This window comes from Copadichromis virginalis, linkage group LG23 (genome assembly GCF_057382275.1).
Source record: "Copadichromis virginalis isolate Kocher_CV1m ecotype Utaka linkage group LG23, C_Virginalis_male_GT1.1, whole genome shotgun sequence".
In the NCBI taxonomy this organism is placed as follows: Eukaryota; Metazoa; Chordata; class Actinopteri; order Cichliformes; family Cichlidae; genus Copadichromis; species Copadichromis virginalis.
In genome coordinates this window covers 47,742,749-47,757,248 of record NC_140639.1, presented here as the reverse complement: position 1 = coordinate 47,757,248, position 14,500 = coordinate 47,742,749, and the positions used below count along the sequence as shown (strand labels likewise).

Genomic DNA, 14,500 nt, shown 5'->3' with positions numbered 1-14,500 from the left:
GCTGAGCTCATTCAAAATGTTCTGGATTCAAGACAGGAAACAGTCCACATGTGTGTCTTCACTCTGACTCTGGATCAGATCTCACTGACAGACTGTGGACGTTATGGAAGCCTAAATGTGACACCATCTTCCTCCTTCATCTGCAGATTAAAGCCAAACAAAGATTCTCATTACAGTTTTTTCTGATTGCTTAAGCACATTTTTTGTAACTATTGGCTAATTTTGCAAAACTCTTCACACAAATAAGAAAACCTGTCACCCAATCATCAAAACATTGTAGTTCTCTTGCAAAAGCAAACACAGCTAGATTAACTCTTCACACCTTCGTAAAAATGGTGTTTCCGTATCAAACAGTACACACAAGCCATCATCTACTAAGCACACAATGCGCCAACTGCACACTGATGGTATGAATACAAAACACATCTGGCTTTTGCTTTCTCTGTGCACAAGGTAGGCTATGTCAGTTTGAGCTCATACTTCTGTCATAGATCCATAAGCATAGAGGGATCCAAACTTCAAGTACTGGTGTTTATTCAAACACATCAAAACAAACACAAGTGTTCATTTCCAAGTATAGGATTATTTGCAATCGCCATAATGACTATATGGGTTACTTGGTCTGCAGTGAACATGCTTCCTCTGCCCCCAGCATCTGGTCATCTAGCAATTCTGTAAAGTAACAATTTCAGTATTTTTACATCAATGGTATTGGTGTGTTTCTCATTGGCATATGGCGGTGATACAAATCTTTGTGCGAAGTGACTGTACTAACCGATTCTCATTTCAAGATGTCCTTATGGTGCTTGCTACAGTGTAGCGGCTCGAGTTAGGCTGGACCCGTTGGCCAGCTACCCTCAGGGTCACTCCACGGTTGATTACATGGTCCACTATTGTAGCTCTGATGTCATCAGCAATTCTATTTCCTACTCTTCCTACCCTTCCTCTCCCCCCTCCTCATCCTCCTCTCTCCCCTCCTCATCTTCCTCTCCCCCCTCCTCGTCTTCCTCTTGCTCCTCCTTGTCCTTGTCGTCCTCTTCATCCTACTTCTTCACCTCCACGTCCTCTTCCTCGGCCTCCTCTACTTCTCACTCTTTCTGCTCCCTCCATTGTACTCCGCACACACAGCTTACCTGTATTATAGTGCTTAGGCTGATTGCAAAGTGAACTAATTATCTAAAAAAGCTTTCACATGTGAAAGTGTGCCAGACAGTTGGCAAATTAGTGTTAATGATAGCCATACATGTGTATACTTTTGCTAGGAGTGTGTTGGAAATTTGGTAATTGAGTGTTGTGCAGTTTTTGTGCTTTTAGTTTTGCAAACTCAGTGAGTGGTTTTGCTATAAGTCTGAATAGTTTTAGAGATTGTGCTACAGGAATCACAGTTAGGGTTTAAGCATTCAGAAAAAACTGTAAAAGTCTGCAGGTCTGAGAGAGACTCAATCGTTTTGTCATGTCAAACACAGTAAGAGGAGCTGAAGCACAGATGTGAAGAGCAGATGTTCATCAGATTATGACCTCACTCTGTTTTGTCTTCATATACATTCAGTCTGTGTTTATAATGCAGACTTTTTGCTTTTATAATAACACATTTTGTATTTTCTGTAATCTCAGACTGACTCGGTGTCGACTCTCAGGGACTCATTGTGAAGTTGTGGCCTCGGCTCTGAAGTCCATCCCCTCCCATCTGACAGAACTGGAGATGAGTAACAACGAGCTGCAGGATTCAGCAGTGAAGCTTCTGTGTGCTGGACTGGAGAGTCCAAACTGTCGACTGGAGACTCTGAGGTGAGTTCACTGACTGCAGCTGTTGTTGTTTTTCTATATTTCTGATCTTTGATATTTGAAACGTTCTTTAGTTCCTAAATGTTCAGGATGTGTCTGAAGACAAATGTGAAGACGTTTGAGTGCTTTCAGAAATGTTATGTCTTTCCAAACGACTGAACAACAGTTTTTCCTCTTGGCTCCAAATAGAAGTGACAGACTTGAGCAGGGTTCATTTAAAGGCTGACAGAAGTGGAGTGGTGACGGGGAGATGTTTGTCAGGACAGCTTTTCAGCCTCCACAGGTTCATGTTGTGCTCCATCAGTCAGTGAAGATGAAGTCAGTACTGGTGAGGCTGTAGAGTGTGTGAGGGATGTGAATGAGGCTGTTGGAGATCTGATGATAGCAGATAAAAACAGGCTGCAGAGACTTTGAGCTTGTGTGGAAACAGACAGAGAAAAGAAAGACATGAATGTCAAAGCTAATAAAGGTGAAGTTAGGAGCTGTGATGATGTTCATGTATCAGAAGCTGATCTGGCTGCTACAGAGACGACCCACACAGCTGCTGTGGTGAGGTTTGTGTTAAAGCAGAGGAACACAGGCCCACACATGACAGCAAAGCAGGTTTCAGGCTCTGTGAGAGGATTTCAAACAGAAGCTGGAGAAGAGAAAGGACTACAGAAAGAAGGCAGCTGAGACCAGTCCAAGTGTTTCCATGGAGCCCAGTCTAACATTCATTTATACACTAACGTACAGAAGTGAACGGGAAAATGAATCCATAGTTTCAAATGTAGAAATAGTTCTCAGTTCATTTACAGAGTTTAATACAGTTCATGAGGAAATGTTCAAAACAGCAGCTGAGAAGAAATCTGCTTCACAAAGTTGGATCCAATTCCAATAGTTTGTGATGCACTTTAACGCAGCGTGAGCAGTTCACTGCCTAACCCCACAGAGACTGTCAGTCTGGACTTTTCTTTATTTCTATTGGCTGTCAGTGAGATTTCAGAGCAATCAGAGACTGTGGGTCTGTGTATGAAGTATAATTCATGTGCAGTTGTTGAAGTTGTAGAATGAGAAATAGCAGTTTGGGGTATTTCCTGCTTTCATTGTCCTGCTTGTGCTGATGAAAATGTTTATTGACGTGTGAATTCATTCTTCAACGCTCGATTCTGCCTGAACAACGAGAAACTTTGCTTATTTTTGTGTAACACAATTCAAAGTAGGGCTGGGTATCGTCACTGATTTCTAGAATCGATTCGATTCAATTCGATTGGAATCTGGGAAATGTTGCCTCAGACAGTCAGAAATATTATAATTCAGATCAGTATATTTACATATTTTTGTATCTATAAAAGGGAAGCTGGCACTTTCGAGACTTTATCAAAGGTGTGAGCATCACAGCAGAGGCCTTTGTGTCAAAGTAGCTGAAGATAAAACACAGAAAAACATGAAGCTGATTTTCCTGGGATTTTATAAAAATATTCTGCAGTAGATCAAAAACACATAAACATTACCTGATGCTGCTGAAGTGAAGCAGAGCAAAGTTACACCGTTTTTATTACAAACACAGCGTTTTGCAGTTTTGCATAATTTTAAAAAGTTTACATTTGTTCAGTATTGAACGGCAGAAATGAGGCTTTCTTTTCGAAAGTAAGTAAAAGGAAAAAAAACAGCGGCCGACAGCGCTGTAAACAACGGTAGACTTGTGCGTAACAAGCAAGCGAATAATGCAGAAAACAGATTTTTAGATGGGAAACTGTTCTTGAAGTACAGAGAGAGAGAGAGAGAGAGAGAGCTGTGCATGAAGTGTGATTTTTATCCTGGTGGAAGCAAAACAGCAAAAGTCAGAGTGAGTTCATGACGATGTTTATGTGAAGCGTAGTTTGGATCTTCTTTTGCTGCTGGTTCAGTCAATATTGTTTGGAGAGAGATAAAACTAACAGCTTTAGAATCAGCATAAAAAGGTCGTAATAGAATAGAATAGAATAGCCTTTATTGTCATTGTACAGAGTACAACGAAATTGGAGTGCCACTCCCTTGGTGCAAGATTCAAAAATAAATATAAATGTAAAATATAAAAAGTACAATAAAACAATCGCAAGTATTCAAACAATAGTAAGTAAGATATATGCAGGATAGCAGCATTACTATAATGACAGTATGAATAGCAGCATAATATAATGGCAGTGACGGTATGGTATAGCTAAGCAGGTTCAAACAGGTTAAACACAAAGCTCGGAGCCGCTGAAACATCAGAATCAGCGAGCTGTCGGCTTTCAACCCCGACCGTGTCCGTGTCATCGGGTGAGAAAAGCGACATCTCACTGATTCTGATTCGCGGGTCGCGCTGTGTGTTTAAGTCTTTGTGCAGAATCCGTGTTCCTGCTCTCATTTACTGTCTTAGCTGTTGTTGAGATTTTGTGAGATTTCACCAGAAATTCTGGAATTTCAAGCAAAATAAATTTATATTAAAAAATAGATTCAGGATTTTAATTAATCGATTTTACGTTATCCAAGCCAGAATCGATTTTAATCGATAAATCGATTATAAAAACCCACCCCCTAAAAGCGTCCTATTAGACCCATTAAACACTAACATAGATGAATACTCAGATTTAAACCTTTATTGTTTCACAAAGGGTTAAAAAGGGAATGTCCACAGTTTAGACTGCAGCAGATTTTATTAAAGCAGTTTGACAGGAGCAAAGCAAAAACACAAAGAATAAGTGTTTCACATATTAATACATATAACATAATAATAAAAGAAAAGCAAAAGAATGATAAAAAAGAATGAAAAAGTTGTCCAGAGCAGCAGGATGTCTGAGGTCTGCAGAAACACAAAAACACAGCAGCTAAAAATAGTTGTTGAAAGAAAACGAGGTGGGAGCTGCTGATTCCTGAGCTTTGATACTGGATTAGCTTCAGTAGTTATTCCCATCACTGCTGTAGGAGCTACATTTAGTCACAGCTGATTGTCTTCTTTGACCAATCAGAAGACTACTGTTGTAAAAACAAGCAGACAAAGAACCAATGAGAGTGAAGAACAGGATAAAGAGCTCGTGTGATGGAGGCAAAGCAATAATCAGCAGACTGTAGCAGTTTCTATCTGGATGAAAGTAGAAGGAGCTCAGCGGAGCTCAGTCCCATATCTTTGGTTAGAAACAACATCAGTGATTTCCTGCTGCTTGAGATGATTCCAGCAGCTCTCATTACAGCAGCTGATGAGAGAAACAGCTGATGGCTCACAGCTCGTGCACTGTTGGATCTCCAGATGTTCACGTGGCTGAAGTCTGTGAAGAAACTGTGGTCCACGTAGTTCACACGGCCTCAGATTGGACCGAGCTCCCTGGATCACTGCAGCATCCTCAGCTGGTACATGGACGTCTCTGCTCCTCAGTCTTGGAGCCCTGCAGGTCCGTCCACACCACCAGGGTCTTCTCACTCACCTTTCCTTTGTCCTCGTCCTTCATCGGCCGTGCTGTGTCTTTGTTCCTGCGGTGTTGTTCCCACGATGCAGCGCTGATGTTCCCTCCTTGAATGCACAACAAGTACGGTGCTGGTCTTTCTCGGGTGGAGCAGAGACAGATTGAAGTCTTTCAGGCTTTAGTGCCGACTTCCCTGACAGAGGCTGGACTCCATGGTCTGCACAGGAGGCTTCTACACTGTGTGGAGGTGACTCCTGGACTTGAAGACAGGCTGCAGGTACATGTGTGATGAAGAGGACCTACAGCAGTGTGATGGAGCTGCAGGTCTGAAGGAAGTCCTGCTGTCCTGTCCCACCCTCATCTTTGCTTCCTCTGTCTTCTCTGGACTTGTCCTCCTGTTTCAGAAACAGCACTGCTTCATGCCGAGGGTGGACGGGAGCGTTGGCTCTGATTCTTTTACCGTCCACCACAAGGAGACACTGATGCTGACCTCCTGATTCATCTGCATGTGTTCTGCTTCACACTGCTCACCTCCACCAAAGACTTCACAAACATCTTCTTTCTTTGAGTCCAGTTTGTCCCACAAACACTTCCAAATCTCCTCCTCTGAGATTCTGCAGCTTCTTGCAGTGTGACTCAGCTGACTTCTGACAGACCACAGACTGGCACAGCATCCACATGTGTCTCCTTTCAAACAGGCTCTTGATGTTTCCTCCCACATCATTCTGGCCTCTCAGTCTCCTTTGTTCTCCAGCTCTGTAGCTCCAGCTGGTGAAGCTTCAGTTTTCCATGTTGGTAACAGTAAACTACAGCCTCTGCTGTCAGCTGGGTAACTAAACAGAGCTGCAGCACGTCTCTGCGGTGGTGCTACATCCAGCCTGCAGACGGCCGTCTACATGTTGTAGTGGTTTACAGTCACCAGGGGGCGCTGTCCCAGCCATGCAGGCAGTGGGCTGCTCTGCTTGTGCTGTTGTTGGTGAAGCTGAAGTGAAAGCGAGAGTTAAAACCCTGAACAGTGTCCACTGAGCTTCTCATGCTATTCTCATGCTCAAAGAAGTTTAACAGGAAGGACGACTCGTCCATCAGGCGTCCAGCTGTCCGTGACCGTGTCCACAGCAGAGTGTGACCGAGGCTTCATGCTAACACGCACACATGAAGCTAATACCACCACGAGCAACTGCTCAGTGGATTTGGAGGACAAATGTCTGCAGCTTCTCACAGGCAGTATGCAGAATGTGGATCTCCACAAAGACTGTGGAGAGCTCGTCCCACACTCTAAATCCACACTTGTCTGCACAAAACTTCTCACACGTTCCCGTCACAAGTGTCTTCTAAGTGAAGCTACCAGGTTCAGGTCCAGCTTGTTTATCTGGAGCTGCAGGAGATGATCCATCCTCACAAAGCAACACAGACAGCAGATATGCAAACACACAACACAACCAAAGGATTCTCTCTGCATGTCTGTGGCTGATGCTGCTGGAACGAAGCTGTTTGAAACCTTGTTGTTCTGCACTTTGGGACCAGAAGAGGAAACTGAAGCTCTGTGCAGAGGGTCCAATGGAAGCAGCCAAGCGCTGTAAGTGTCTGCTGTACAGGGATGCTGGTTCAGCTGTGGCTCAGTTTGAGCCTCAGTTTGTCAAAATGAGCTTGTAGTTTGTCTGCTTTAATAATGTGACTGGAAAAAGGTGTTGGACTTCAAATATGTCCATTTCTTTCACACTTCACCTTTAAAAGTGAAGCCATGTGGTTCCTGGAAGGAAAAACACGACTTTTTCAAGCTTTTTTCCTGTTTTTATGAGAAATGTACGACTTTAATATTCTTTTTTTTTTAACTCAATTTTTATTATAATTTACAACATTGCAACTTGTACTTGTCGATGTTCACAAGTAGGACAGTTACAGGAACTGCAATGCAGAAATCTAGATTAAAATAAGAACTGCAATTAGGAAGCACAAAACAAAACCCAAGCAAGCAAGCAAACAGACAACAACATAACAAAAAGAAAACAAAACATAAACTTTATGTAATATTAAATAACATGTGACAAACTTAGCCGTAAATGAACATAACGAAAGAGACCTATGCTAAATTATTGAAACAGTAAAGCATGTATGGGTCGCCAACGCTCAGTAAACAATTCTCTCTGAATCCGCAGAGCAGATGTTATTTCCTCCATCTGGTAAATTTATCTTGCTTTATCAATCCACATATTATATGAAGGTGGGTCAAGATTCAGCCATTTAATAGTGATACACTTTAGTGCTGCTGTAAGATTCTTAAGAGATACGTTTTATTGTTTCCCGCAAAACCCTTTGGTAAGACTCCTAAAATGGCTAACTGTTGGTCTTTTGTTAATGGTTGTTGGAAAACTGTACTGAGAACTTTAAATATGTCATTCCAAAGTGAGCAGATTTTTGGGCATGACCAGAATATATGTGAGTGGGTTCCTAAAGAAGTACCACAATTTCGCCAGCAGGTGTCAGGATTTGTAGGCTTCATTTTGGCAATTATCTCTGGGGTTCTAAAATATCTCATGACCACCTTCCATTTAAATTCTCTCCACAGCCCAGAATTAGTCACCAGATGGGCTTCACCGAACACCTCTTCCCAGGTGTCCTCTGAGATTTGAGTGCCAGTCTCAGCTTCCCACCTTGCCTTAATATCCAAAGTTGCATTTGTATTGAAACTCATAAATGCGTTATAAAAATGACTGATTAATTTTGGGGAGGAATGACTTTGAAATATTTTTAGAAATATTTCCTCAATGGGTTAGGGCTCCAAAACTTGCCTCCATTCTTTATGTTTTGTCAAAAAGCTTCTTAGCTGCAGAAATCTAAAAAAGTCAGAAGAAGGAAGCTGAAACTGACCTCAACTGTTCAAATGAGCTCAGGTGCCCATTCCTCACAACATGACAAAGTTTATGAAGCCCGCTATTTGACCATGCTCTGAAGCCAGAGTCTTCCACAATAGGAGAAAAACCCTGCAGGGAGGAGAGGCTTGATAACAATGAAATTTCTTTTGGAAGACCAAATGATTGTTTGATTCTACGCCAAATCTTTAGTGTGACCCTCGTCCGTTCCCCCATATGCACATTGTTAATTGAAATGTTAGAAAAAAGCAGGGATTCCAATGATCTTTCGCACATTGTCTTCTCAATGTTTAGCCACTGAGTTTCAGACAAATCCCGCACCCATACAGTCAGGGGTCTCATCTGAGCTGCCCAGAAATAATATTTCAGGTTTGGAACAGCCAATCCCCCCTGCAGCTTTGACAGTTTTAATGTTTGGAACTTGATCATCCCTCATGTGTATTTAGTCTCTGTGTCGCGTCATCTGTGTTCCCACCCTCCATATTTTCATGCCCAGTCTTTTGTATTCTTAGCCATAGCTTTCCGTGTCTTCATGATTTATTATAGTATTAGTTCCCCAGTTTAGTTCTCTTCACTGTGATTCTGCCTTGTTTGATGTCTTCAGCCGAAATAAAGGCTCGCTTTTCGTTCAAAACTCAGTTTCATGTCTGCGCCAGTGTCTGCGCCTGAGTCCTCCACACACTCTCCATACGGTCAGCCACTGTGACCGTGACACTAAACTACATGCTGTGTACAGCCACTCTCCTGAGCCTGTATTATATACACAACGGTTACAATGACAAACTGAATACAATCTCATATCTACAAAACAGGCTGAGTCAAAGTTGCAGCTACGCTTATGAACATGGAGAAAAAACAGGCGAGTTATCAGCTCACCAGCTACGACTAAGAACAGCTAACCAACTATCCTTGAGCTCTACAATGACCAGGGAATAAGGTCTACAGACAACCAAACTATCCTTGAGATCTACAATGATTTCAATAAGGTGTTTGATATTCCCTCCTTGGGAGAAGATGCGATCGCTAGTCTGGAGGAACCTGTCTCTAATGTTGGAATTGAAACGGCCGTACGGAGCATGCAGTCTGGAAAATCTGCTGCCCCGACGGGTATCCATCTGATTTTTTCATAAAGTTTTCTGACCGACTGAATTCACTGTTAAAATCAACTTTTGAAGAATCCTTCCTCTCACAGTCGTTGCCTCCAACAATGCATCAAGCAGTGATGTGTTTAATTGTAAAACAGGAAAAAGACCATTTAGATTGTCGTTCATGTCGTTTAATATCTTTGTTCAACACAGACACCAAGATCCTGGCTCAAGTGTTGGCCCGTCGCTTACACAAGTATTTGTCCTCCATTATTTCACCAGACGGGCTTTATTAGGCACTCTTTTTTGAACATTAGAGCTCTATTAAATATCATTTATACCCATGTTAAAGGTGATACATTGGAAACTGTCATTTGGCTTGACGCAGAAAAGGCGTTGGATCGGGTGAGATGGGATTTTTTTTTATACGCTTAAAAAATGTGTCTTTAATTTTGTATCTTGGATAAAAGTATTGTATTGCTCCCCTCTAACAGCCGTCCAGACTAACAATAATCTGCCCTCCAGGACAGGGATGCCCTCTGTCTCCTTTTTGCCATTGAACCGCTAGCTGTTGCTCTGAGACAATGTGTTGGTGTTGAGGGAAAACATCGAGGGGGTATCGAACATGAAGTCTCTCTTTATGCCGACGACAGGATTTTATTTATTTCCAACCCATCGAACAGCCTCCGCAAACTTTTGGATAGACTTACAATAATAATAATAATACGTTTTATTTATAGGCGCCTTTAAGAGCCTCAAGGTCACCTTAATGCATACTTAAGGAATTTGGGACAATTTCTGGATATAATGTGAATTTTGGGAAGAGCGAGGCAAAGTCTATCTGTACGACAACTGGGGAGTTTTGTGTATTTTAGCCCCTTTTAAACCCAGCTATAAGAAGTTTAAGTACTCGGGCATCTGGGTGACAAGAAAACCACAAAGACTTGTATAAAACGATCTTCCTTTATTGTCGAAGCTTAAAGAGGATTTTGGAAAATGTGAGTTTTGCCTCTTTATATTTATGGTGGGGATGCAGAACAAGGAGCAAAGATGAATGTGATGCTGAATCAGCAGAAGACTTGGACTCATTTGATTCCAGCTTTGATATCATTGATTTCAATATGTCCATTTCTGTCACACTTCACCTTTAAAAGTGAAGCCATGTGGTTCCTGGAAGGAAAAACACGACTTTTTCAAGTCTTTGTCCTGTTTTTATGAGAAATGTACGACTTTAATGTGAAACATTCAGAGTTTTTTCTCTTGTTGTGTTTGTTTGAAGCTGCTTCCTGTTGGCTTCAGCTGTTTGGAGTTTCCATTTTCTAAACTTCTACATTCTGAACCTTCTTCAGCTCTGAACAGATGATGAAACACTGAATGATTTCAAGCACTTTGTCTAATAAACTTACATCTTTCATTCTTTATACAGATTGAGGAGCTGTGGTTTGTCAGAGATCAGCTGTGATTATCTGGCAGCAGCACTGAAGTCCAACCCCTCCCATCTGAGAGAGCTGGACCTGAGCTCCAACAACAAGCTGCAGGATCCAGGAGTGAAGCATCTGTGTGGTTTCCTGGAGAGTCCAGGATGTAAACTTGAAACTCTGAGGTCAGTCAGCATGTTTTAGTTGTGCTGAGATGAATATGATGTGAAAGTTGTGCTGACACTAAACTGCAGACATCAGGCTGATATTATACTGATCCACACTGAGGATCTTCATGGTAAAGTCTGTTTTCTTCTTCTCTGGTTTAGTCCATTGACTGCAGCAGAACAATGTTCACATTTCAAACAGTGATACTCAACGTATGGCCCGCGGCCCACACGTGGCCTGCCCACCTTTCCTGATTCAGAGAGAGGGGACCCTGATTAACTGTGTAGCTTCTTCCTCACAGTTCTAAGTATCAGACACAACAATGAATAATCCACAGCTGACTGTCTTTAGCAGGTCAAAGGTCACGGCACACAGCAGACAGTCAGAAATATTCTAACTCTGATCATTTATCAGTTGTGACACTGTGAGACTTGATCAGAGGTGTGATCATCACAGCAGAGGCCTTTGTGTCAAAGTCACTGAGGATCAAACAGAAACACATGAAGCAGATTTTCCTCTTCTGGCTTTTTATAGCAGATAACCTTCAAAATATTCTGCAGTCGATCAAAAACTGAAGCAAACCATGAAGCAACATGTGAACATGAGCTGATGCTGCTGAAGTGAAGCAAAGTTACAGAGGTTTGATTACAGACACAGCTGAGAGTTTGTAATCTGTCATCATTTTAAAAAGTTTCCATGGAACAGCAGAAATGAGGCTTTACTGTCAGAGGCCGACAGCACTGAACACAACAGCAGACTGGTGGCTAATAAACAGTGAATGATGCAGAAACAGATGTTTGAAGCTGTTCTTGGAGTACACTGAGAGAGAGAGAGCTGTGCAGGCAGGAACAGCCAAAGTCAGAGAGAATTCATGAGCATATTGATCAAACGTGAAGCAGAGTTTGGATCTTCTTTTGCTGCTGCTTCACTCAGTTTTGGTTGGAGACAGATGAAACCTGCAGCTTCAGGATCTGTGAGCTGTCCACTTTCAGCCCCGACGGCGTGTCCGTGTACGTGCCGTCGAGTGAACGATCCACGCTCTGTGTTTCCATCTTTGTGTGTTTAGCTGCTCTCATTTACTGTTTTAGCTGTTTGCTGCTTGTTGAAATAGTTTGTGAGCTTTAACCTGAGATTCTGGCAAAATACATTTATATTAAACATCGATTCAGGATTGAATGAATCAACATCGTTTTATTCAAATTAAAACCATTTAAATGGGAACATGAATTTTTTACAGCCGCCTCTAATGCTGGGTAATGTCAGCTGGTCCATGTGCAGCTGGCTGTGAGGCTCAGGGAGCGTCTACAAAGTGCAACACTGAAAGAACATCATCCATAAATATTGAGTAAGAACTGGACTCTCATACAGCGAGACTCAAATGCCTTTAAACATCAGCTTATCCTGCTGATCCAAGTCCAACACTGAGTTTGTAAAAACATGTTTGTCAATCATTTTGTTTGGTTTCTGAGGAAAATGATTCAATAAGTTGCTGCTAATACACAACATTTCATCATATTTCCTCATAACCCTCTTTTGTCTGACCATTTGATCCCATTTGAATTTGCAATAAAGGATCCACAGAGTTTGGTGACAATAATGACAGTAGATGTTTGTGTGAAAGTGCTGGAAGCAAATGAGTGTGTGATGTTCTTTCAGTGTTGCACTTTGTAGACGCTCCCTGAGCACTGGTCTCACAGCCAGCTGCACATAGAGACCAGTGTTGTTAGTCCAGGTCAGAAGATGACTTGTTGGAATGAAAATGAGCTTGTAGTTTGTCTGCTTTAATAATGTGACTGGAAAAAGGTGTTGGACTTCAAATATGTCCATTTCTTTCACACTTCACCTTTAAAAGTGAAGCCATGTGGTTCCTGGAAGGAAAAACACGACTTTTTCAAGTCTTTGTCCTGTTTTTATGAGAAATGTTCGACTTTAATGTGAAACATTCAGAGTTTTTTCTCTTGTTGTGTTTGTTTGAAGCTGCTTCCTGTTGGCTTCAGCTGTTTGGAGTTTCCATTTTCTAAACTTCTACATTCTGAACCTTCTTCAGCTCTGAACAGATGATGAAACACTGAATGATTTCAAGCACTTTGTCTAATAAACTTACATCTTTCATTCTTTATACAGATTGTGGGACTGTGGTTTGTCAGAGATCAGCTGTGATTATCTGGCAGCAGCACTGAAGTCCAACCCCTCCCATCTGAGAGAGCTGGTCCTGAGTAATGACTACTTGTCTTTGAATAAGAACAAGCTGCAGGATCCAGGAGTGAAGCATCTGTGTGGTTTCCTGGAGAGTCCAGGATGTAAACTTGAAACTCTGAGGTCAGTCAGCATGTTTTAGTTGTGCTGAGATGAATATGATGTGAAAGTTGTGCTGACACTAAACTGCAGACATCAGGCTGATATTATACTGATCCACACTGAGGATCTTCATGGTAAAGTCTGTTTTCTTCTTCTCTGGTTTAGTCCATTGACTGCAGCAGAACAATGTTCACATTTCAAACCTTCAAAGAAGAAGAAAAATCCTCCACTGGAAAATTCACTGTGAAACTTTCAAACTCTTCATTGCACCTTAAAGTCTGTCTGACACTGAAATCCAAAGCAAAATGTGCGTTTGCTTTACAGACAGCAGTCCAACACAAACATACACACATCATCCAAAACACAGTCCAACATCCAAATCTCCTCCACTGCCAGCATGAATGATGGGAAAGAGAAGGAGGAACACTCTGACATTCAGGGTTAGAATGAGTTTCATCAAGCAGACTGTGAAGATCAAAGCTGCATTAGAAAGCTTACATGAATGAATGAGTGGACAGAAGTGGACAGAGATCATCTGAAGCACTTCAAAGGCTTTAAATCAGCACATTTCTCTTTATTCTTTATCAACTCTGTTAGTTTCTCTCAGTTTTCTGTGGAATGAAGCTAACAGCAGGCTAATAAGATGCTGACCAATAGGTTTCTATTAAAGGTTGTAATTTGTATATGAAAAAGTGCTTTGGCTCAGCAGGGATCAGCTTACAGGTAGAATACAGCTGCTGGATGGGATTAGCATGTCATAGCTATCTACCAAACTGCTAACTGGGGGATTTCAGGCCATCTATGGATCATTTTTGCTAACTGTTTATTCAGCTTAGGCTCACAGGGCTGCAGCCTGTGCCCTAGCTGTCATAGGGCAAGAGGCGTGGTCCACCTGCACAGGTGAGCAGTCCATCACAGGGCCAACAGAGAGCGACAGAGAAGCACTCCCTCACATCCACACCTACAGCCAATGTAGAAGCACCAATGAACCTAAGCAGCATTCATTGGACTGTGGGAGAACATCCAACCTCCACAGAAAGGCCCAGCTGACCAACAAGCTTCAACCTACAACCTTCTTGCTCTAAGGCACTAGTGCTAACCACTTTTGCCCATTTCAGCCCAAATCCTGCATCTTCCTGTTTCTGACTCCAGGCCAGCTCCACTAACACTTTCTCATCAGACACTGCCACCTAGTGGAGGAAGTCTTAGTTCCATTTGAAGCTTCAGATTACAGTTAGTTCCTTTACAAAGAGGTGGAGGTGGTGGGGCCACAGCACCATCATCACTGAGTGCCATAGGACACTTAACCTTTGTTTCCATATGCTGGGAACTTCCTGTTGTTCCAAGGAGGACTGGAAAATGTGTGAAACTCTCCCAGTCAGTTCCTCACAGCACACTTCAATCATTTCCCTCCCACAGCATCAGGACCAGGGCTTTTTCTCTCTTTGGTCCCACTAAGAGATTTCCACACA

The 14,500-nt window shown here is 42.2% G+C and overlaps 1 protein-coding gene across 9 annotated transcripts in view; it reads left to right on the top strand.

The window, feature by feature from the left end:
* LOC146681970 (NLR family CARD domain-containing protein 3-like) overlaps positions 1-14,500 on the top strand; it is a 34,287-nt gene that overhangs the window by 16,040 nt on the left and 3,747 nt on the right. For 5 of the 9 annotated variants that reach the window (XM_085448437.1, XM_085448435.1, XM_085448438.1 and 2 more), the window contains 3 exons: positions 1,615-1,788; positions 10,571-10,747; positions 12,855-13,049. In XM_085448437.1, the coding sequence (XP_085304563.1) occupies positions 1,615-1,788; positions 10,571-10,747; positions 12,855-13,049 (546 nt within the window). Of the gene's footprint in view, positions 1-1,614; positions 1,789-10,570; positions 10,879-12,854; positions 13,050-14,500 lie in introns of those variants that run through there. The other 4 variants (XM_085448439.1, XM_085448441.1, XM_085448443.1 and 1 more) reach the window with 4 other exon arrangements.